The sequence below is a fragment of the Plasmodium berghei genome (assembly GCF_900002375.2).
Source record: "Plasmodium berghei ANKA genome assembly, chromosome: 11".
Taxonomy (NCBI): domain Eukaryota; phylum Apicomplexa; class Aconoidasida; order Haemosporida; family Plasmodiidae; genus Plasmodium; species Plasmodium berghei.
The window spans coordinates 215,804-239,810 of NC_036169.2; the positions used below are offsets into that span (position 1 = coordinate 215,804).

The window sequence follows — 24,007 nt, forward strand, 5'->3', positions numbered from 1 at the left end:
ACTAATTCGAATATAAAATATATATATATATATATATATATATATATATACATAATACATACATATATATACTCTGTTTTATTCGAATCTAAAAAAATGAAAATAGAAAAATATGCATATTTGCATTATGCAAAAAAAACATTTCAAATATTTCCACTGTTTTTTATCAACCATATAACATAAAATATGTTCAAGCTGTATATGGAAATATACCGCCAAATCTATTCATATTTTTTCTCCTTTTTTCATTTTATTCATTTTCAATCACCAAAGAAAATATTGAACAAATTTTACTAATGAGAAATCATGGCCAAAGAATAAGATTAAATAAAAAATGCATCGTTTATAAAAAGTTCGAAAATAAATACGCATATGTGTTTGCGCATATAAATATTATTTCCTTTCCAAGCATCTATTAAAAATAATAATATTATAAGCTACACTACTCGTTGGTAAATAAAATTATCCATTTTTTGTAGATAGTTGTGCATTATTAATATGAAAAAAGAAGAAAAATGGTAAAAAAGTGGAGAAAAAAAATGAAAAAAAAAACGATACACATCCCCAAATGAACCTATGTAAATTCGCACTTGTATTTTTGAAACATGCCTGCTAAGGTAGTATCATCAGATGCCTTTAGCAATGACCGAATAATATTTTTGTATTTAATAATTTTACAAAACTCATCTGTTACATTTTCAAAAAGTAAAGATTTTTCATGTGCTAACTCAATAATTTCTTTGGGCAATCCAGCTAATTTTGCTATATGTATACCAAAAGATTTAGGGCATATTCCTTTTATAAATTTATACAAAAATATAATTTTTTCTTGATCATCGTCAATACTTAAGCTCATATGATAGTTTGAAATGTTTGTGTTATGCTTAACTTCTTCTACTAATAAATGATAATGTGTTGAAAATATACATCTACATTTTATTGTATCTGAAATTTGTTCAAGAGTAGATAATGCAATAGCAGTTCCATCAAATGATGATGTTCCCCTTCCCAATTCATCTAAAATTGCTAAACTATATTTAGTACTTTGTTTTAACAAATTTGATATATCTTCTAGTTCTACAAGAAATGTGCTTTTTCCTTCAAATAAATTATCACTGGATCCTAAACGTGTAAATATTTTATCAACAATTGTCAATTCGCAATATGTTGATGGAACAAACGCTCCGATTTGAGCTAAAATGACTGAAATAGCAGTTTGCCTAAGTAATGTACTTTTACCACCCATGTTAGGCCCTGTTAATAAAAGAGTAGTTTCTTTTTCTTTATCACATCCCATATAAATATTATTTGGAATAAAATTTGGCATTAAAGTAGCAACTACAGGATGAATATTATTTTCAAGAATTAAAAATGGTTTTTTTTCTTTAGATGCATGTTCAGAACCCATTTTTCTATCTTTTTCAATTTCACAATTTAAATCATATCTATAATTAGGATCTTCTGATTTATTATCCATTGTATTTTCACATTCCATAAAATGTAAAATTGGTCGAGTTAAAGGAAAAGAAGTATTTAATGCAACATAAGCAAATGCTTGTAAACAATCCAACTCAGAAATTAATCTACATGCAGATATATATTTTTCATAATGCTCATAAAATAGATGAAATATTTTTTGAAAAAATGGATAAATAGCATCTTTTTTTTCTTGTTCAATATCTTCTAGCATTTCAACTAAATTTTTTATTTCCTCATTTTGTATTCTTATAAATCCTTTTTTTACAGATGTAATTTCAACTTCTTTTAAAAATGATTTAGGTACATTATCAGGGCATTCTATTTCATATTTATATTTTGCATGCACATATTTAAGATTTGGTATTTTAAAATTTTTTTTCATATCAACTAATATATTATTTAATTCTTTTTCTATGTCTTTTTCTTTTTTATTTATTGCATCAATAGCTTCATCACATCCTTCAGCAGGTTTATATTCTTTTTCCCCATCAAAATAAATTTTTTCTAGAAATTCATTAGTTATTTTATCAATTTCAGGATAATTACCTTTTATATTATTTTTAGATATTTTATTATATGTATTTGTAATTTCAAATAAACGAGTAGGTATTAGATCTTCTTCGTTATCAATACTGTTAATTTCAATTAACATATTATCTATTTCTTTAAATGCATTTAAAAATGTGACAAATTCTTTTAATTTTGTATTTACAATATTATCAAAAAAAACAGCCCCTCTTTCACTTTGCGATGCTTGTATACATATTTTATTTAATAACCTTTCTATATCAGGTAATTTCTTTAATTTCAAGCGTATTAAAGATAATATATGATCATTTTTTCTCAAAAATTCAACTACATCTAATCTCTGATTTATTTTATCACAATTTAGTAAAGGACTACATACCCATCTTCTCATATTTCTCGCTCCAAAATTTGTACATGTTTTATTTACATAATCATATAAAGAATTTTTTGTTTCTCCAGATTGAGTTTCTAAAATTTCTAAATGCTTCAATGCTGTTGCATCTAAAACCATATAATTATCCTTTTTAAATAAATCATAAAATTCAATTTTACAAAATTTTAATATTTTTTTATCCAACAAAAGAGAACGTAAATAAACAATAAAACCACCAAATGCGCATATAACACTATTTTGTTCTTTATATGCTTCTAAAGCTTTAGGAATATTTTCAAAATATTTATTTACTTCATCAAGTGAAGCTATTATATTAGGAAAACTATTTACACTAGTTAATTCTGGACATGTTGGAATATTTTTAAAAATAGACAAAACTTCTTTACTTATATTTTTTGAACAATATAATATTTCAGCTGGGCATAGTTGAGCCAACAATGTTCTTAACTCAATTCGAGATTCATCATCATTACAATACCCAACAGATATATAAGATGTGGCTACATCACTTACAACGAATCCGAAATTACATCGATTTTGTGATCCTGTATTATTATCATCTTCTATATCTTCTATATCATCAAAATGAAAGCATATTATATATTTCGTTTCTGCCGATAACATATTGTCATGTAAAATTGTTCCTTTAGTATAAATCTCATTTATTTCTCTTTTTATAGCTTTATCTTTAGGGCCCGAAGATGTCTTATTTCGTTGTTCTAATTCTTTAGGGGTTTCCATTTGTTCTATTACAACAACTTTATGCCCACTATTTATAACTTTTTTCGCATATAAATGTAAAGATTGTTCAGGAAAACCTAAATGAGGTTTTTGTTCACCATTCATCCAATTTAATCCACATATTGTATGCATAATACAAGCATCAATATAAAATATTTCATAAAATCTACCCATTTTAAAAAAAATTATTTTATCAAAATTTTTTGATTTTATTTTCCAAAATTGTTGCATACCAGGAGTATAATGAGCTTGCTTATATTCAATAGCCCATTGATGATCCTGGGGGGGTGTCCAAATTGTTGATGAATCATAGTTTGGATTATCAGGAGGATTTAAATTAATATCCCGAATATATTGTGGTTGTATCCATTTAGGAAATTCAAAAGAATTACAATATAAAAAATATTGTTCTATATATAATCTAAATTTGTCATTATTCAATGTAATAGGTAAATTTAAAAATTTATTACGTAAATAATCCAATTCTTGTGATTTTTTATTGTCTTCAACTTTTTTTCTTTGTACATATTTTATATCTGTATTATTATTATCATCCTCTTTATTACTATTTATTAAAATATCTTCTCCTTTTTTATTTGCATCATATAATAAATTTTTCAATTTATGATCAACTCCTTCATTTTTTACAAAATTTTTTTTTTTTTTTTGATCATTACTATCACTTCCATAATATTCATCATAAGAACTATCCAAAATTATTTTTCTTTTTTTTTTTACAATTATATCTTCTTCAGTGCTAATCTCAGCATTATCCATCATATATCCATTATTTTCATATTTAACAGAATCACTGTTTTTATTATTATTAATTTTTTCACATCCATCAAAATTACTTGTGCTACTAAAAATATCACCCTTTCTATCACTATCCATAGCTTTACTATTTCCAAATGAATTTTCATCTATCTTTGGGCAAACAAAATTATTTAAAATATCAATTTTGCTTTCTTTTTCTTTACTTTCTTTTTCTTCACACGATTTATCATTATTACATTTTATACTGCTTTCCTTTTTTATTTTATTATTTTGTGTTTTAAAAAAACTTAAAATTGAAGCTTGCTTTTTGTTTGAGCAAGCTCCTGTTGTATTCCCCTTGTTCACCTCTCCCATTTGATAAAAAACAAAAAAAAAATTAAAAAAATTTGAAAAAAACGAATTTTTTTTTTTAAATTATTTACACTTTTATACACACTATGTGCATATCTAAATATTCCTTTATCTGTTTCTGAATTTATCACAAAATAAAAATATCCTATCTTTACTCGTTATATATAACCCTATCAATTTTGTCTTATTTATAGGCTTATATAAATATTTTTGATTTTCACTCACAAATATATGTCTCTTTTATTTTTCTCTAAAATCAAACCACAATCACCCACTAAATGCAAACTTTTTTGATATTTTGTATAACTTAAAAATTAAGAAACCTTTTGTCTATATCTCTATTTCCCTATATACTATTTCGCCAACTTTGGCATTCATATATGCATAAAATGGTGTTTCGATATTCATATATTTATCTATTTAATAATACTATTATTTTTTTAATCTCATCCCTTGTTTCGTTTAATATAAATACATGCATACATTCAAAGTATTTTAAAAACCCAAAAAAAAGCGAAATGCATTTATACTTAGTATTATTTCCTAAATAATTTTATGTTTTTTTACATTTCTTTTATTTAAAATTTTATTAATATTTGTCGTTTTACCGATTAATCTTTATTTTATTTGTTTTCTCTTTTTTATATGTCTATCAAACTACTGAAATATGCATAGTCATATAGCATATATACTATGTGGATAAACATAAAAGCATCTACGCAATAATGTCATATTAATACCGAAATGAATAAATTCAAAAAAATATGTATATATATAATACAAATAAAAAATATGTATATATGCACGTTATTTTATATTATTATACTAAAAATATTTCTTTTATTTATCTTTACTATATATATGGTAAAATATGTCTAATATATAGAAACTCACTGGTATGTGTTATGTACATAATATTGTCCATTATATATATTTTTCAATTTGGGGAAATTATACAACTAATAAATTATTATTATTAAAAAAAAAAGAATACATAAATTTGTGTATTAACAAAATGATATACATATATGCGAACCGAGCAACACACACACACACACACACATATATATATATATATATATATTTTCAAGTTTGAAAAAAAATTAAAAAAATGAGACATTTAAAATTTAATATATGTTAATAAATATTACTCATTGTTTATATAACTAGTTCTGTTAATATGAGTTATGTTTACCACTCTCTCTAATTATTTTCAAGTTCATGAATTTTACAATAAGTGTTATTATTTTTTTTATCAATTAATAATATTTAGTATATTTTATATTGATTGACAAAAAAAGAAAAAACATAAATATATACAAATTGTATTCCTTTCTTTGAGAGCTTATAAAATAAAAAATATTTAAACAGACATTTTTTAATTTTAATAAAAATATATTTTTTTATTTTAGGCTAAAAAATGGAAAGCTAGGACACTATTATTATTATGTTTTTTTTTTTAATAAGGTTTTCATTTTATTATGTTTTATTTTTTTTAATAGGTTTCATTTTATTTTATTTTATTTTTTATGAGCTTTCAAAGCCCAATGCAAATAATATGTTAAAATACCATAATCGTGTATATAATATGATAAAGAACTATTATGATTATATCAATTAATTATTAATTTAAATGCATATGAGAATACAATAGTGAAAATTTAAAAATATTCAAAATGCCTTTTTCGTTTTTTTTATAATTTATATCTTATATAATAATTTATTAAAACAAGGGGATGCTTAAAAAAATTATAAAAGAAAAAACAAATTTTTCTTTATATATTTCTTAAAAATAAAAATAAGAATGAAAAAAAATTGTGAACAAAAAATAAGCACACAAAAATACACAATTAAGAGGTTAAGAATTTTTCCCATTTTTTTTATAAACATTTTATATGATAAAGTATATGTAGTAAATAATTAACTCATCATATATATGTATATGAAAATTGAAGAAAATAAAATTATCTTAAAAGGGGTTTATTCAAAATGAGCATAAAATAAATAAATAAATAAAATAACAATAAATAAAATAATAATAAATAAAATATTAGTCTATAATCCATTCGTCGCCTACAATTCTGTCCCATTCACATGAGAGTTGGGATATACCAAATCGAATTATTTACGAATTAATTTTGTTTATAATATCATTCTATTTTATTATTCGCGTATATAATATAGAATTCGAACATATTTGTTCTCATAAAAGCTAACTAATCTTGTAAAAGTATAAAAATATAATTTTTTCTAAATAAATATATTATATATATATATATACATATTGCTGTGTATATACACCTATAAGAGAACAATGATATTCTAAATATATTTCATCTTTCTCTTTTTTTTTTCAAAAAAATATTTTAACAATGGCTACAATTCTTAATATGGATTTCCCTTCTTCAGATGAAAATGATGAAGACTATAATGCTGAAGAAGATTTAAAAGAAGAATTAAAAGAACAAAAAAAAAAAAAAAAAAACTCAAAAAAAATAGGAAATAATATTAAAAAATCTATCATAAAAGAAAAAACAGAAAAAATATATACCGATATTAATAAAGAATATGAAAAATTATATACTCATGAAACTAATGTCACAAACGAAGATTTTCTTCTTCAATTTCATAAGAAATATCCTCAATTTGAAAAAAATAATAATACAACACAAAAATTGTTTAATCATTTGAATAAATATTGCTCAATAGAACAAGATAATTCCAATTTTATGGATATAAAAGATTATAAAAAAATATGTCGAAGCTGTTATGATAATAATAATAATAATAATGACGTCTCAAAGGTGGTAAAAAATGCATTAAATTCATTTTATTCTAACAATTCTGTATATGTAGAAAAAAAATACATGTATGCTGGTAAAATATACAATATTAAAAAAAAAATCGACAAAACTTCCTCTTCATATAAAAGATATTTAAAAACAAAAGACAAAATAAATATTGGCGGAAATTTTGCAAATATCGATGAACTTGTACAGCAAATACAAGAAAGTAAGCAAATTAATACAATTGATAAATCGACAGAAGATTGGAAACATTACAAAATAGCTAACTCTATCGATGAGGAAAAATTAAAAGCCAACCAAAATTATTTAGAAAATAAATTTTTTGCAGAAAATGTTGAAAGAAAAATGTTTGAAAACAAAGCGAAAAGAAAACCATGATAAAACATAAAATAAAAAAAACACACTATGCCATATTTTGTCACATTTATTTTTTTTTAATATAAATCAAGTATAGAAATTCCTATATCCGCCTACTTTCGATGTACTATATATTATTTATGATATCCTGATTATATCAAATTGATATATATGTATGTTATTTTATTTGTTTAATCCATTTGCATATACTGTACATGCATCCTATCATTATGTTATGTTAATACATTGAACAAAGAAATTGTCTGCATATCTTTATATTATTGAGAATAATAACATTCCCACTTTTAATAATGCTTACTTTGTTCACACCCTTTTAGTGTTACAATTATTTTATTACTTTTTTCTGTATATTGTATTTACCTTTCTATGATAATATATTTTTAATTAATTTTCACTGTATTATAATAATTAAAAAAAAAACCTTATCAAATTATTATTTATAGTTTAGCATTTTTTTAACTACCCTTAACATATTTATTGTTTTGTCTAAAGCCACCAAAAATAACTAAAAAAATTATTTTAAAATTATCATTATTATATACACACCTATCAATTTTATTAGTAGTTTATTTAATTTGTTATTGATTTATATTAATATATTTTTTCCAAACTCAAAAAATATAAGTTTACATTATACTATGTATATATGCCTGTTCATATTAATAAATATGTTTATCCATGCACATGGACTAAAACAAAATTCCTTTGAATAATACAATAATAAATATGTAAGCAGATAAATAACTAAAGTCAAATTGATTAAAACATGAAAATTGTAAAAAACGAAAGTGTAAAACATGAAAGTATAAAAAGTGAAAGTATAAAAAATGAAAGTGTAAAAAATGAAAGTATAAAAAGTGAATATGAACGAAACATAATTTTTTGATGCTTATAAATTCCTGAAATGGAATAAACGCGAATGCAGATAAAGTATAGATTAAACTCTATTGAAAATATTTATTCGAGCTTTAAAAAACAAAAAAAAATATAAGAAATCGTTCATGCAATTTGAAGCATAAACCAATGATAAGCATCACAAAAAGGGCTAATAAAATAGGCATATATATATACAAGCTCAATGAGGAATTGAAGTATTTTATTTATTACACAAAATCTTATATAAAAGAAAATGAATTAGAGATGCTGGTCGATTGGAGAATGATATAACAATTTGTTATGAAGCATTTCTTACTATAAAAAAAATTCTAAAATCACCAATCATTTTCTAAAATATATAAATATACGAAAAAAATATAACTTAATCTTAATGCCTATTAAAACTATTTATAATATAACAATATAATGATCTAATAATACTGATATAAATACCTTAACTTATTATGTAAATATAAATTGTCAATACGAAAAATAATTTTTTTCACACACAAATTATGTGCATATATAAATATTTAATTTATTCACACACTACAACTCGATGAAATAATTTAAAATTTTCTTTGATATGCATTTTGACTTTTGTATAATTTTTTGTATTCATGTTGTTGATAGGATAATCTTTCTGAATTATCATAAGCATTATCATCATGTCTTCTGTATATCTTTCTATTTTTATGATTTTTTTTTGGTATAAAAGGCCTAATTGGCAATGTTAAAATAAAAATTATAAGTTGAAATATGGATGAAATAAAAAACCATATCCATCCCAATAAACATGTTATAGTTTTTATGGAATATTTAAATGATATATATATAATATAAAACAATATATATATGTGAATAAAGTTAACAATAGTGAAAAATAATAAAAATATTATTTGATCAAGTAAGTTAGTAGGTATTATTCCCTTTAATTCTGGATTTATAGTATTTATTTTGTTTACTAAATTTTCTGCATTTATATTTAATTTTTGGACAAAATATTCTACATATTTAAAATATCCATCTTTTAATGTTAATAATATTGGAATTATATTCTTAATATGTTTTAAAATTAAATCATAACTAGGCGATAAAATACTATTATTAACTTTATTTTTTAAAAAAAGGTGATAATATTTAGAAATGTAATTATTATATATATTTATAATTATGTTTGTTATATTATTGTTTAGTATAAATTCATAAAATTCATATATCCTACTAATTGCCAAAGTACCATACATTTTTGCATATTTAATCAAGTTATAATATATAATATAAATTTTGTTAAATATTTCAAATAAATATGTATTTTCAATTATTATGATATAAATTGTTTTATATATTTTATAAATTTTATAAAAATATCCCTTAATCATATCATAAGATATTAAATAATTTTCCGCATTTTCATATCCATTATTATAGTAATAATTTTCATATTTTTTATTGCAATTATTTAATTTATATTCAGCATTAGCTATTTTAATTTCTAAGTTACTTATTTTATCTTCAAAGTTTTTTTTTTCGTTTTCCTTTTTATTTAAATTCTCCTTATATTCATTTGTTATATTTTTAATTTCTTCACTATGTTTTAGTTCCTTTTCTTTACACTTTTTAAACAAATTTTCAGTTTTACTCATTTGAGATATGCACAAATTTAATTCATTCTTATTATTTTCTGTATATTTATATAAACTATTTTGAACATTTTTAATTTGAATAGCTAATTCATTTTTTTGATTTTCACATTCTTTTATCTTTCTATGTGCTTCATTAATATTGTTTTCTAAAATCTGTTCTCGATTCATATTATCAATCTCACTATTCCTCTCTACATTATTACCATTTTTTTTGTTATTAACATTTTCACATTTTAAGCTAGTAACTACATATACTAAAGCTATGAAAATCCAGACTTTCCCTAATTTCATTTTAAAAAAAAAAAATCAAATAAAGTAAACTAAAATAAAATCGGCTTGTTATATTTATGTGTATGTACACCCGTGCTATGCAACAGTTTTATTCTTTTGAAAAAAATAAGATAAGTAATGCATTTATCCTATATTATAACTATCGTTTTATTCTTGTATATAATATTTTATGTATATCCACTTGAATAAATATATATAATATATTTTTGTGTTTATGTGTCTTGTTTCACTATAATATAAAAATGCTTTGAATTTCGATATTTAAATATTTTTTGTTCTCGTAATTTTTTGAAATATTTAAAAATGTCCTTTAAATTTTTAAGCATATAAAATAGAGATACCATATAAATATATTTGTTATTTAAGAATTATATGCTTATGTGCTATGGCAAAAACCAACGTGTTTAATGCGTATTTATTTATGTATTTTACCCAGTATTTTATTTTCGGAATATTTTTAAATGTATAAAATATTTAAAATATGAATATTAATTTAATTCTTGGAAAATGAACTTTTCGAAAAAAATAATATAAAATATAATTTTTAATGCAGTAGCATGTTTTTTTATTTATAAAAATATTTCAAATAAAGACTATGTGCTTACTCTACACTCAAAAATAGCAACATATATAATATATATATACATTACCCTCTATATTTTGTATGTTATTGTCGAAATAAAAGCGATTATATTCATTAAATTTGCATTATTTCTATTTTTTGTTCATTCATTTTTTTTAAACATATCTTTATATGCGAATAATGTTGTATTAAAATGATTAAAAGCTTATTTAACCTTTCCAATATAAATTTATTTTGAATATTATGTTTTTTTCGGTTTTTATACGAATATTTCCCACAATTGAAAAATATTTAAAAAAAATTTACTTTCCTATCTATATATGCATATTATAAATATACACGCACATGCATGTGTGCATATAAAATAATAATGAACATATATTTCACACCAGACATATAATTATAAAAAGACATATATATATATATATATATTTAATAAAAATTACTAATTTAAATAAAATAAATAATCAATTAGGATCATGCAGACTTATAAGCAGCTAATCTCATCAAAGGAAAGTAAAAAAAATATTTTTTATTGTATTATTATGTATGAAAAATCATACCAATTACGCATTTTTTATTTCATTTAAAATTATTAAATATAGTACTTGATCAAACTTTCATTTTGTGCGTAAACAAACATCCATAAGCCTTATCTACATAAAACTAAATGGATATATTAAACATATAACAAGTAAATATTCGATAAATATTTTATTCATTTTCATTTTCCCTAAACTTGGTAAACATTTGTTAATTTTTTTTATCAAATATATATATATGTAGCATAAAATGTAGGAATAAGTTTTGCTTAAGTCAAATGTACATTTTTAAAAAATTATTATTTCAAAAAAAAAAATTTATAAGGTTTCAATAAAAAAATTAATAAAATATATAATTGACTTATAAATATATTAATTGCCATTTTTCGATAACATTTATAAAGCTGTATAAAATGTGGGAAAACCATATTAAAATTTTGAAAATATACAAAAGCACAAATATTGCTATCCATATATATATATATGCAATTAAGAAAAAAAAACAATTGATAAAATATGTATACATATGAAATGCATAATCATGTATTTGTATAAATATAAAGCTGTACTCATCAAAAAAAATGACAGAGTTACAACATTTATTATTATTTTCTTTTTAAATAATCCAAAGAATAAAATAAAATGATAGGGCTTTAAATAGTATACATATTGGTATACAACGGGACCATGTTCAATTACATTCTTTCTGATAGAGCAATTTAACAATATAAAATATGTCTTATTTCATTGAGTGGCTTATATTCCTTCCCAATATTATATATATGTATGTATTAATATGACCAATTTTTTATATTTTTCATATAAATCAAATACTAAAATTATCAAGTTATGTTTATATACATATGTACGGATTTCCCTTTTCATATTTTAATATTATTTATCACGTGTTTAATTTATAAATATGCCTATTCACATATTCTTATAAACTACCCCCTGTCTGTTGTACCATTGCATCAATAACATCACCATCTTCAATTCCGAGTTGATCAGGTGTGTTTTCTCCATGTATTCGATCACCGTCATATAAAAATCGGACTATAAATATTGAGAGAAAAAAAAAAAAAAAAAAAAAATATATATATATATATATGTGATAAATCTTAAGAAACCTAAATAGGAGCCAAGTACCCAGATGAAAAACACGAAAAAAAGCGAAGCAAAAAAATATATACATATTCATACACTGTCAATAAAATGGTTATTCTCTTTTTTAAAAAGATGTACCTGCTTCTATTGATTGACCAAGACGATTACAATAAACTTCCATTAATTTTTCCAACTTTGTTTTTCTTTTTATTTTAAAAAAAACCTCTGCTCCATCAGGTGATCGAACTTTAACCTGGATATGTTCGCCTTGACTAGTCCCTGTGCTTCCATTATTATTTGCTGCTGTATTATCATCTGCCATTTTGCTTATATGAATTGGTAATAAATGTTTTGTATATAATTTATTTTTTGAAACTATACTATAAAATATACCTTCTTCAATGGAAAATATACTACATATATGTTATTTTACATGCAAATTAAAGAATATATCTTTTTTTAACATTTAAAAATCAATATAAAATAAATAATAAATAACATTTATTAATAAACAGTTTTTTCATGTGCAAGTTTATTTATAAAAAAATTTATGTTAAGTATCGAAAAATATTTTTTTATTTACTAAAACATTTAAATAATACAAAAAAGAGAATTCAGCTAATTTGCATACTATATATATATTTTTTTTATGTATTATTATTTTACCTAGTATATATATTATATGCTGCATACATGTATATTTTTTTATGTATTATTACTATTATTATTTTACATAGCCATAAATATTATATGCTTGCTTTTATTTTACGTATGTAAAAACTTTTAAATTTTCAAACAAAGCCGCGAATTTTATGAGAGTTTTTCTTTTTTTTTTAACCTTTCATTCACCTTTTCTTAAATTATTTCAAACACCCATTTATATTATAAATATTTTTTTAAACTCCAAAAAAATGAAAGAAAAAAGTGTTTTTTTTAAAGGAAAAAAATACATGTTACAATGGTATTTAATATATGGATATACAAAAAGTACACAAAATTATTATATATGTATAAAAATATGCACAAAGTATTTACATATAGAGTATTAATATTATATTATTTTAGCATATATAGACGAATTCAGATTATTTTGTTTATATCTTTATTCCAATTTTTTATTGTAAAATAATAAGCATTCTTATTAATACTGAATAATTCATGAGAATTATTTTTTTTGAAAATTTATGTAATAGTAGAAAGATATTTATTTTATTGGTTTTTTCTAAATATATAGTTAATTATTTAATACGTTTGTGCTCCCTTATATCTTCCTTTTCATTAATATTCATAATATAAAATTGTGGAAAATTATATTTTTAATAACACTAATCCACATTAATATGGTAGTGTAGTCGGGTTGTTATTTTTGATCATCTTTTAAGGAGCTTGGCTAGCTTCTTTTTCAATCTGTATCAAAAAAAAATATATTATTTTATGAGTATTAAGTATTATGTGAAATTTGTAAAAAAAAAAAAAAAAAAAGAGATTTACAGCTTCTTGGGCCTGTAAATACTGTTCCTTCAAATTTGCCAATTTGTCCACTAGTTTTTTTCTTAAATCCTGAATTATAAAAAAAAAATGTTGTATAAAATCTCTATAGAAATATGTGCTTTGAAAAATTATTTGAATAAAAAATTTCATTATCGCTTCGTTTCGATATTTATATAACTAACAACTAGGTGGGGGCTATATTTGTTATACTCGGCCAGCTCTTCATCAAGTTCTTTTGCCAAAACCGACTTTGGTTTCCTAATAAAGCTAATAAGAAAAATATAAACGATACATAATTTATCCGAATTATTTAATAGTAAAGCAACATATTTTTTTTCAGTTTAACACCTCATTTTGAAACGTTTCAATGTTTACATTTTCGAAACCTTCCTATAGCACTCTTGTTCGTCGGTATTATTCTTTATCTATAAAAAATGAAAACAAATCATGACAATAATACTCCCAAAAAAAATATAAAAACAGAGAAATTACCAAATAAAGGGCATAAACTGTTTATTTTTCTTCTAAATATAAAATACTAATTCATATTTCCCTCATAATAATCAAACTTTATTTTCATATTTAAAAAATTACAGTTTCTATAGATGCTTCACATTTTTTCCTAAAATACAGTTCATTTGCTAAAATGCCCTTTATTCTGTTGTTTTGCTGTAATGTGGCTTCAATTATTCTTGATATGTCCTTCAGCTATAAAAAAAATAATAATTATTAGTAAAAATATGATTAGGCATGCTAATAATAATATATAATATGAAACTATATTACATAGCTATAATCATTTTAAATAGAAAACAAAAAAATGTCTATCCAAGTACATTATAATTTGCTCTTATTAAAATAAAATAAATTAAATATAGACAAAAATATTCGAATTTAAAGAGACTATATTCCCTCATTTTAACAACGTGGGAAAGAAAGCACATTCATGATTAAAAAACTAAATATGGCATACCCTTTTCAAGGAATTTAAATGATTATCATTTATTGTTTCCATTTTTTTATATATACAATTCAATTATAATAATATTTTTATTAATTTTGGCATAAACATATATAAAGCATTTTTATCCACTAAATGTGTATTTTATATATAAATACATTTTTTTTTGTAGATAGATATGCATATAATTATATATATGTATATATGGCATAAAAAAAAAAAAAAAAAAAAATTATGAACAAATTTGGAAACATTTTCAAAATAAAATTAAATAAAATTAAGATATTTGCAATTTTACCCATACTATTTTTGGAAAATAAAAAGTGGGATAATAATATAACTATAAATAAATATGCATGTACATAATACCTGTAAAACTCAAACTAATAAATCCTGCCGTTAAGCTGATTTAACAGCTCGTCTTTTAAAATTCAGTTAAATTATTATTTTTCAAATTTTCCCAAACTTATTAACAAAAAATTTCCATACATTTTCACCCATAACTGTGTGTTTTGCTTTATTTTATTATTTTTTTTAAAATAATGAATCATGCTTCCAGTGACCAAATATATTTCATTCATAACACAACCCTGTATTTGTTTTTGTATGTTTTTGTTCAAATAACTTACTATTTAATATGGCTATTTTTTACTAATAAAAATATTATAAAATTTTTGACAAAATTACAAAACAAAATACTAAAAAAATATTGCCAGTATTTTAAATCTTCTGAATATTTGGACATTTGTAAAAATATAGAAGAATTACAATTGAAGATAAAAAAATGTAATAAATTAATCGATCGAAATAAAAAAGAAAATAGCCATTTAAATAGTTATGATTTATTATTATTAAATGGAAAATATACAAGAAAACTTTTAAAGGACGAACAAAAGTTAAACACTTATATCCAACAACTTCACGAGCAAAATAAAAATAACTATATTGTTTTAACATGGAATGCATTATTGCAATTTTTTTCATCAACTGATAAAATCACCAGTATTCTTAGAAGACAGCTATGTGTATGAACATGGAAAAAAAGGAAAGCATACATTTTTAATATATATATATACCTTTATCCTTATTATTATTTTTTTTTTTTGTACAGATTTCAATTATTTTTCTATCATTTATATTCCTTTTTAATGTCAATTTTGAAATACCGCTTTTCAAGATAAACTTAAATATGTGGTTTAAAAGAAATATTCAAATAGAAGAATCAGGTACTTTCTCTATTTTAATACAATCAATTATATTGTCTAAAAATAAACATATATTAATTTTATTCCTTAGCACTTTTTTGAATGAACAATTAATTACGATACTATTATATATCCTTTTATTATTTTACTTTTTTTTTTTTATAGATAAAAATCCAAATGGATTGTTAAGTTTTATGTATGGATATAATATCGCGAATTTTTTTTTTATGACAATGAAAGAAAATTTTTCTAATATATTTATAAAATTACCAATAGAAAATAAAACAAAAAAAAATTCTATATTGTTTTAAGGGGGGAAAAAAAACAATTTTCTTAAAAAATATAACTAAATAGTTATGTATATCATATTTTGATATGTAAAATAATATTTTTTTTTGTATTTTATTTTCCAACTATTCGATTTTTTAAGTGTGATAGTATTTGCCTTTATCGCAACACCTTTCTTTATTTTGGCAATTTAATCAATTTTCCTTTAAATTTTTTTTATATTTTTTGTATACAGTTTTGAATTTAAAAAAATATGCAATAATTTTTTGATAAATAATTTTAAAAAATAATATTGAAAATTTTTAAAAAAACAATAAAAGCATATAAGCTTGTAAATTTTTATTTTATTTCCTTTGATAAAATGAATCAAACAAATTCCACATTTGTATTTTCCCGTTGTTTTCGTTCTTTCTGTAATGATGAAAAAAATAAAAACAAAATATATCCATATAAATTAGTATATGTATCATAAATAATTAATATAATGAGAGCTTCCTCATAAAAATGAAAAAAATAAGTTTATCGAAAATGCCAAAACTACATATACGTAATTTTACAATTTTTTTTAAATTTTTTGGGCAGTTTCATTCTTACCTGTGCATTTTCTTCGTGAAATATATCCGAAGAAAATTTAATTGCATTATTTTCATCCATTTTAATAATTTCATCACTTTCGAAATTATTCCTAACTAGCGTAACGTCTATATGTTCTTGTTTCTTAGCAATTAATTCTTTATGTATATTTTCAAATTCGGTATTTTTTAATAAAGCTGGATTTTTCTTGATATAATTTAAGGATAAGTTAATTTTTTTATCTGACACTTCTTTTATTCTATTTTTATAAAATAACATTTTTCTTTTTTCTTTAATTTTTTCAATTGTTTTTATAGCATTAATTGTTTTTATATATAAATTTCTATCATATTTTATTGGCTCATTTCGAATTTTTTCAAACTCAAATATTTTATCATCATTAAGTTCTTTGTTTCTTTCTTTACGATATATTTTTGTCCATTTTACTTTACGTGGATTATGTTTTGCCTTAAAATGTTTATGACATTTGCTACGACAAAACCGAAAAACTTTTGCATCATTTCGTATGAAATGTATTCCATGCCCTGTTCATAATAAATGTGCAAAATATATTGTATGAAATATATTGTGATATTATTTTTGTATATTTCCCATTTTTATTATCTCTTTTTCTTACCTGGATATATGTTTCCCGAACAATACCAACATTTTTCTATCCTCATTTTATCATCAAAAAAAATAAAAAAAACAGAAAGAAAATATAAAATAAAAAAAGAAATAATAAATTGCCAAAAGTCCAAATAGAAAATAAAATGTAGTAAACAAACGACAAAATTTGGCAATTATATAAAAAATAAATATGTAACAAAAACAACGAATAAATGTAAAAATTTTTGTTAAAAACACCAAAGCGATAAAATCTATATTTTTTTATACTACATTTTTCGTATTTTTTGCAATAAAATCCGATTTTCAGCTTAAGTCAAAATTTATATTATTTATTTTTTTTTCCACTTTAATTTTTTATAATTTTGTTCAGATTGTTGGCATATATAATAATAATTAGTTATGCACTTTTTTTCTTTTTTAACTATCACTATCTCTATGGCAGTTTTATAACAACATTCTTTCGGAATGTTTTGTCAAGTTTGTATACATTTTATTATATTTATATAAAAATATATATATACAGTTTTTTACTTTTTAATACATATATATTATATACAGTACTTAGAATTTTTATCAACTATAATATTAAAAAAAAAAAAATTACTTTTCCAATTTTTTGAAATATTTATTTTTTCGAAAAAAAAATAAACATATATACAACCCAATGTAGTATATTTTTCCATCTTTGAATTTTTTAATTTAAGATTTTCTATATCTAATATTATGCATATTTTTTCCAACAATTTTTTTTAAAACAAATATTGTGAGTTATAGTATATAAAATAAGGATAAAAATAGCAAAATAGATAAAAAAAATATGTATATTTCACATAACTAATACAACATACGAGCCCATTTAAAAAAAAAAAAAAAAATGGATGAAAACGATGGTCTAAATGATCCCGATTTCTTCTTAAGAGAAGAAAATCATTTAAAAGATGATAATTATGATTATAATAAAAAAAAAGTTAGTATGCTTTTAAACAAAAATAATACATTGGAGAAATATAACGATGAAACGAATAATAATTGTGAAAGGGATGTAGAAAAATATTCTGATAAAAATAACCAAATAGAAGACAATGTGATTAATGAAAGCAATTTAGAAATAATAGAGGATATTCAAAATTATGAAAATGATGATAACAAATTTTCTAATATAAAAAATAAATTAATTCATAAAGATATACCACTTAAAATACATAATATAATATCATCAGCAAATTTGGATGCAGAAATAAATCTACGACTTGTAGCAGTTTCAATTAAAAGCGCAGAATACAACCCTAGTAAAATTAACACGCTTATAATTCGAATAAATAATCCTAAATGCACAGCATTGATTTTTAAAAGTGGGAGAATAATGCTTACTGGCACAAAAAGTAAAACAGATTCTATAAAGGGATGTAAAAAAATTGGTAAAATCATTAAGATAGTTACTAATCAAAATATCAGATTAAAAAATTTTAAAATTGAAAATATAATTGCTAGTGCAAATTGTAATATACCAGTTAGATTAGAGATGCTTGCTCATGATCATAAAGAATATTGCAATTATGAACCCGAGTTATTTGCGGGTTTAGTTTATAGATACAAACCAGCATCAAATTTAAAATCAGTTATTTTGATTTTTGTTTCTGGAAAAATTATTATCACTGGTTGTAAGTCTTTACAAAAACTTAACACTGTTTTTCAAGATATTTACAATGTCCTAGTACAATATAAAAGTTGATATTTTGAACAAAAATAAAAATTATTAACTTTTTTTTTGAGATTTTATTTTTTTCATGTAAAAATAAAGATTTTTTTTTCAGTCCTTTCTTTTAAATTATAATCCTGATATTTTACTATCATATTTGTTTTGTTAATTTTGATAAGTTATGTGCCTCTTTTTTTTTTGGTGCATTTTTTATTTTTTCATAACTCATAAATATTTTAGTCAAATTTTTTTTCTATAAAATTTAATGTGTATATACATACACGAAATTACAATATAAACTTATAAGAGTGGGGTACATGACACGGTCCTGTTATTTATTTGAAACCATCTGCCAATCTAACAAAATGCTCAAAACCAATATAATATACCTTTTTAAGCATATGCTACATATTTTTTTACAAATACAAATTTATAATTATATACTTTTATTTATTAATTGATCATATTGAATATATTCATTATAGCCTTTAGTGAGAGGATCCTTATTTTCGGCATATAATGCAGCTAAATTGTGAATGTTGAAAATGTTTTTAAAGTTGCTTAATTCAATAGACTTATTTTTCTTTGCATTATTAATATTTCTTAAAATATATTTTTGTCGTCTGGCTTTAATTAAAGCAGAGGTAAACCAAACACACCTCAAAATTTTTATCCATTGTTTTACGTTTGGTCTAGAATTCAAATTTGTTAACTCAGCATAACTACATAATAACCTTTCATTAAATCGTATTAAAGAAGGATGAATTTTTTTTAATTTCATTTCATTTAATATACTAAAACTTTCTTCTAAATATTGTCCATCTGATATAATTATTTTTCCATGTAACAAAATACTATATGAAACTTCATCTTTTAATGGATATTTATTTAATATATCATAGTAATATTCGAAATCTTTTTTATTGTTTTTCTTAAGACTTATCCATATTTTTTTATGTATTTTATTTTTATATTTTTGTATATCATGCTCTTCTTTGGAAATTTCCAATGTTTCATTTTTTCGTTCAATATTTCTATTTTCTTTTTCAATATCTTGAGCTATAATTGATTGACTATGCGATATATTTTCAGTTATTATCTCTGTTTGATTTTCTTTTTTTTTATTTTTGTCTTCATTAAAAATGGCTAGTTCACTATACATATTTAATTTATTATTTTGATCATTTAATAATTTCATTTTTCGTTTTACTTTTTCAGATATATAATACTTCTTATTATCACAATCTATATTACTCTCTCTATTCAGGTCATTTTTTCCTTTTTTTAAAACTCGGTTTGGGTAATATTTATTAATTATATCGTTAAAATTATTTTTATTTCCCCTTACTCTTAAAGAGGATGGCTTTAACCCTTTTTCTGCTTTCACCGCAAAATCGCGTTTGCTTATTTGTATAAAATACACATTAAAACGGTTTAAAAAGTGCATATTTTTCACAATTTTCACAGTTTCACAATTTTCACAATTTTCAAAGTTTTCACCAACTTTCTTTACGGCATATTTACCTATACTATTGCTCCATTTTTTAATTGGAAAATAATGTTTGAATTTTGCAGTTTAGCAAATCAAAAAAAAAAAAAAAAAAAATATTCAAGCAGATAGCTAAAAATTTATGCATACAAACACGGTATAATGAAATTTTTATTTTATTCCCATTTCGAAAGCATGCCTATGCTTATTATAAATATATAGAATGTGTATAATTTTTGCGGAATGTTTTTAGCTAGTTGTTTTTCCAAATTTATATACTATTAAAAAAACAAATAAAACAATACGACAAAATCGAATGAAATCTGAATTTTCATTAAGGGCCATTAAACTTTGCCAATATTAAATTGTTCTTCAATTATTTCGAATTTTTTATATTTTAACTACATTAACTATTATAATCATTTCCTTTAATTTTCTTCCCAATCAAAAAAATGCAAAGAGCTTAACAACAAATTTGCTAAAATGTTTTCAGAACGCTCCCTTTTGTTCCTCTATAAAAGTATAGAACAAAAAAAGGAAAATTAAAAATATTTAATGTGATGATATAAATTGAATGAATATAGGCTCATATTTTATAAATTCATAAAACTAAATTTAATGAAAAAAAATTATTTTTCTGGATAAATATATATTGTTGTTTGTCCTTTTATTTTATAATATATTCAAATAGTATTATTTTTTACCAAATCTTGCTTAAATCTCCTCATAGCTTTTTTCTACATAAAAATAATGTCATTTATAACATGAATAAAATTGTACATATAAGATTAGAATAAATAAATAAATAAATAAGTATATAATAATATTGTAATAGAAAAATAGCAAAGTAAATTTTCAGGGATATTCATGCTCTGCTACTTTTACCGCGTATAAATATATTTTTTTAATTTAAAATTCATTTGTTTTCTATTATAATAAATGTATATGCATATTCCTTTACCTCTTTATTATTGAGATGATCTATACAAAAAAAAAATCCAGAAATAAAAAAAGGTGAAAATTCAATAGGACAAAACCATAATAAATAACATATATGAAGTTAGCCAAAATAAATCTCAATTATTTTGTAAAAATAATTTAACCACACATTTCATTTGAAAGAAAATAATACATTAATTGATAAATAAACATATCTATATCCCAATACATATATATAATTTTTTTATAATTATGTGTGCATTTTTTTTTTGTCTAACCCTCTATGATGTCTTGAGTAGAAATCGCTTCGGTTGCAAAGTTAAAAACGGTATAAGGAGGAGTTGCAATATTTAATTCTTTTAACTATTAATATTGAAATATAATTAAGATAATTAGTAATAAAATATAGAACTATAAAAATATTATTAATCACTATATTTAACAAATATGTATAATAAAAAATTATATATATTCTATGATTAAAATTTGATATACTATTAATTTATATATTACCATTATTATAACACTATTTTATAAAACACATAATGCTACACACACATATATACATAAACAAATATTGCAAAATACTATGTCCCCTCTTTTCTTTATCTCTCCAGTTTGATATATTTATATTTATACCTTTGTTTGAACAAAAATAAATGGAGATACTTTACGAATTGAATTCACATTTTTGCATAGAATATATTTGTTTATGACAAAAAAAAGAAAGAATCTCAAAAAAAACGATTTTAATTTGTACATTTTTGTAAAATTGTCTCGCTTATGTTTACCCAAAAATTAAAAAAAAAAATTATAATGATAAAAATAAAAAAGAGTGAAATAAACAGAATAACGCCTCAAAAACAAAAAAAAAAATAATTTAATATATTCCAAATTTTTTTTAAATAATTTTTCAAACAAATTTCATCAACGTTTTTCTTTTTAATTTTTTATAAAAATGTATACAACTGTATGTTGTTTTATGGGACTATTTATAAATACATTATATCTCTTTATTTGTTTATATGGTAATATGCTTAAGCATGTTACATACAAGTGCATTTTATATATGTGTTAATTGTAAATTCACCAAAAAATGTAATAGCATTGCGCGCCCAAACAATGAAAATACAAATCGAATTAATATATGCCAAAGAAAAGGGGGAAATGGTATTTGTAACTAAAGAGGAATACGATAAATAAAAGGTTTAACATGAAATAAAAAATGCGAACTTTCTGATAAAAAAAACACACACATATGTATATATATTTATTTAAAATATTATTATATGTATTTACACTATATTGGGCTATCAATTGTTTTTTCTATACACATTGTTATGCGACCAAAACAATAAAATTTATTAAAATTAATTCACTATCTTTTCAGCCAGTTATAATTATTACAACATATCATTTCGAATACGTTCACATATATATGTACATATATAATCTATACAAATACAATTAAAACAAAAAACTTGCATTTAACCTCATTTTTTGTAGAATTAATGTATTGTTTGCTTAAGATATGGAATATTAACTAAAAAATATAAAAATAAGAATTAAAAAAAGAATATAAATAAAAAAAATACAAAAATAAAAAATTAAAAGAGGAATATAAATAAAAAAGAATAAAATAAAATACAATATACACACACGTTCAAAAATATAAAATGGAATATTTCAAGTTGAATACAAATTAATATATATATATTTATTTAATAGCATTTTATTCACATTTTTATATGTCTGCATATGTGTTTATATTCGTTTTAAATTTTTAATTTAATACAATTATTTATTAAATTTTATTAATTTGTATTAAAAACAAAAAGCGGTAAAGCGCGATAATATTTTTAAATAATCTCTTTTCTTTTTAATATATTACGAAATACACCCACTTTTTCTATATTATTCGATAATATCCCTGTCTACATGCATTTTATTTTATTATTATTTTTTTTTTTACAATTTTTAAATAAAACCATATAAATAATATAGAATCTTCTTTATTTTTAAAATGAATTAATTATAAAGAAATGTCATATTGTAAAAAAAAAGAAAAAGAAAACACCAAAATATGTAGAAAGAATTATATATTTTTAAATCAAATATACGGTTTAACTATTAAAGCTGTATAGCATGTAAAGAATTAAAAAAATAAACAAAATTTAATTTATTTCTTTGGAATATCCATATTAGAATAAATAAAATCCTTCTATAAAATAA

The 24,007-nt window shown here is 21.3% G+C and overlaps 10 protein-coding genes across 10 annotated transcripts; 3 read left to right on the forward strand and 7 right to left on the reverse strand.

Moving 5' to 3' along the window:
• Nucleotides 1–574: 574 nt before the first annotated feature.
• Nucleotides 575–4,273, reverse strand: PBANKA_1105100 (DNA mismatch repair protein MSH6, putative; the record flags this gene model as incomplete). The annotated part of the gene is made up of 1 exon (XM_034565577.1): nucleotides 575–4,273. One exon carries the CDS (start codon nucleotides 4,271–4,273, stop codon nucleotides 575–577), a length of 3,699 nt encoding a protein of 1,232 aa, XP_034422260.1.
• Nucleotides 4,274–6,642: 2,369 nt separating this feature from the next.
• Nucleotides 6,643–7,455, forward strand: PBANKA_1105200 (conserved protein, unknown function; the record flags this gene model as incomplete). The annotated part of the gene is made up of 1 exon (XM_034565578.1): nucleotides 6,643–7,455. One exon carries the CDS (start codon nucleotides 6,643–6,645, stop codon nucleotides 7,453–7,455), a length of 813 nt encoding a protein of 270 aa, XP_034422261.1.
• A 1,445-nt stretch (nucleotides 7,456–8,900) lies between these two features.
• PBANKA_1105300 (conserved Plasmodium protein, unknown function) lies at nucleotides 8,901–10,268 on the reverse strand (the record flags this gene model as incomplete). The annotated part of the gene is made up of 1 exon (XM_034565579.1): nucleotides 8,901–10,268. One exon carries the CDS (start codon nucleotides 10,266–10,268, stop codon nucleotides 8,901–8,903), a length of 1,368 nt encoding a protein of 455 aa, XP_034422262.1.
• Nucleotides 10,269–12,333: 2,065 nt separating this feature from the next.
• Nucleotides 12,334–12,822, reverse strand: PBANKA_1105400 (small ubiquitin-related modifier, putative; the record flags this gene model as incomplete). The annotated part of the gene is made up of 2 exons (XM_034565580.1): nucleotides 12,334–12,449; nucleotides 12,639–12,822. 2 exons carry the CDS (start codon nucleotides 12,820–12,822, stop codon nucleotides 12,334–12,336), a joined length of 300 nt encoding a protein of 99 aa, XP_034422263.1.
• Nucleotides 12,823–13,877: 1,055 nt separating this feature from the next.
• On the reverse strand, nucleotides 13,878–15,006 carry PBANKA_1105500 (mediator of RNA polymerase II transcription subunit 11, putative; the record flags this gene model as incomplete). Its single annotated transcript, XM_034565581.1, has 6 exons — nucleotides 13,878–13,907; nucleotides 13,992–14,060; nucleotides 14,174–14,258; nucleotides 14,367–14,416; nucleotides 14,586–14,699; nucleotides 14,965–15,006. The coding sequence occupies 6 exons, from the start codon at nucleotides 15,004–15,006 to the stop codon at nucleotides 13,878–13,880; spliced, it is 390 nt and encodes a 129-aa protein (XP_034422264.1).
• Nucleotides 15,007–15,494: 488 nt separating this feature from the next.
• Nucleotides 15,495–16,468, forward strand: PBANKA_1105600 (conserved Plasmodium protein, unknown function; the record flags this gene model as incomplete). The annotated part of the gene is made up of 3 exons (XM_034565582.1): nucleotides 15,495–15,977; nucleotides 16,064–16,178; nucleotides 16,323–16,468. 3 exons carry the CDS (start codon nucleotides 15,495–15,497, stop codon nucleotides 16,466–16,468), a joined length of 744 nt encoding a protein of 247 aa, XP_034422265.1.
• A 343-nt stretch (nucleotides 16,469–16,811) lies between these two features.
• PBANKA_1105700 (60S ribosomal subunit protein L24, putative) lies at nucleotides 16,812–17,701 on the reverse strand (the record flags this gene model as incomplete). Its single annotated transcript, XM_034565583.1, has 3 exons — nucleotides 16,812–16,856; nucleotides 17,040–17,563; nucleotides 17,656–17,701. 3 exons carry the CDS (start codon nucleotides 17,699–17,701, stop codon nucleotides 16,812–16,814), a joined length of 615 nt encoding a protein of 204 aa, XP_034422266.1.
• Nucleotides 17,702–18,522: 821 nt separating this feature from the next.
• On the forward strand, nucleotides 18,523–19,380 carry PBANKA_1105800 (TATA-box binding protein, putative; the record flags this gene model as incomplete). Its single annotated transcript, XM_034565584.1, has 1 exon — nucleotides 18,523–19,380. One exon carries the CDS (start codon nucleotides 18,523–18,525, stop codon nucleotides 19,378–19,380), a length of 858 nt encoding a protein of 285 aa, XP_034422267.1.
• Nucleotides 19,381–19,783: 403 nt separating this feature from the next.
• PBANKA_1105900 (conserved protein, unknown function) lies at nucleotides 19,784–20,794 on the reverse strand (the record flags this gene model as incomplete). The annotated part of the gene is made up of 1 exon (XM_034565586.1): nucleotides 19,784–20,794. One exon carries the CDS (start codon nucleotides 20,792–20,794, stop codon nucleotides 19,784–19,786), a length of 1,011 nt encoding a protein of 336 aa, XP_034422268.1.
• Nucleotides 20,795–21,264: 470 nt separating this feature from the next.
• Nucleotides 21,265–22,537, reverse strand: PBANKA_1106000 (conserved Plasmodium protein, unknown function; the record flags this gene model as incomplete). Its single annotated transcript, XM_034565587.1, has 5 exons — nucleotides 21,265–21,348; nucleotides 21,541–21,573; nucleotides 21,798–21,817; nucleotides 22,054–22,138; nucleotides 22,415–22,537. The coding sequence occupies 5 exons, from the start codon at nucleotides 22,535–22,537 to the stop codon at nucleotides 21,265–21,267; spliced, it is 345 nt and encodes a 114-aa protein (XP_034422269.1).
• Between the last annotated feature and the right edge of the window lie 1,470 nt (nucleotides 22,538–24,007).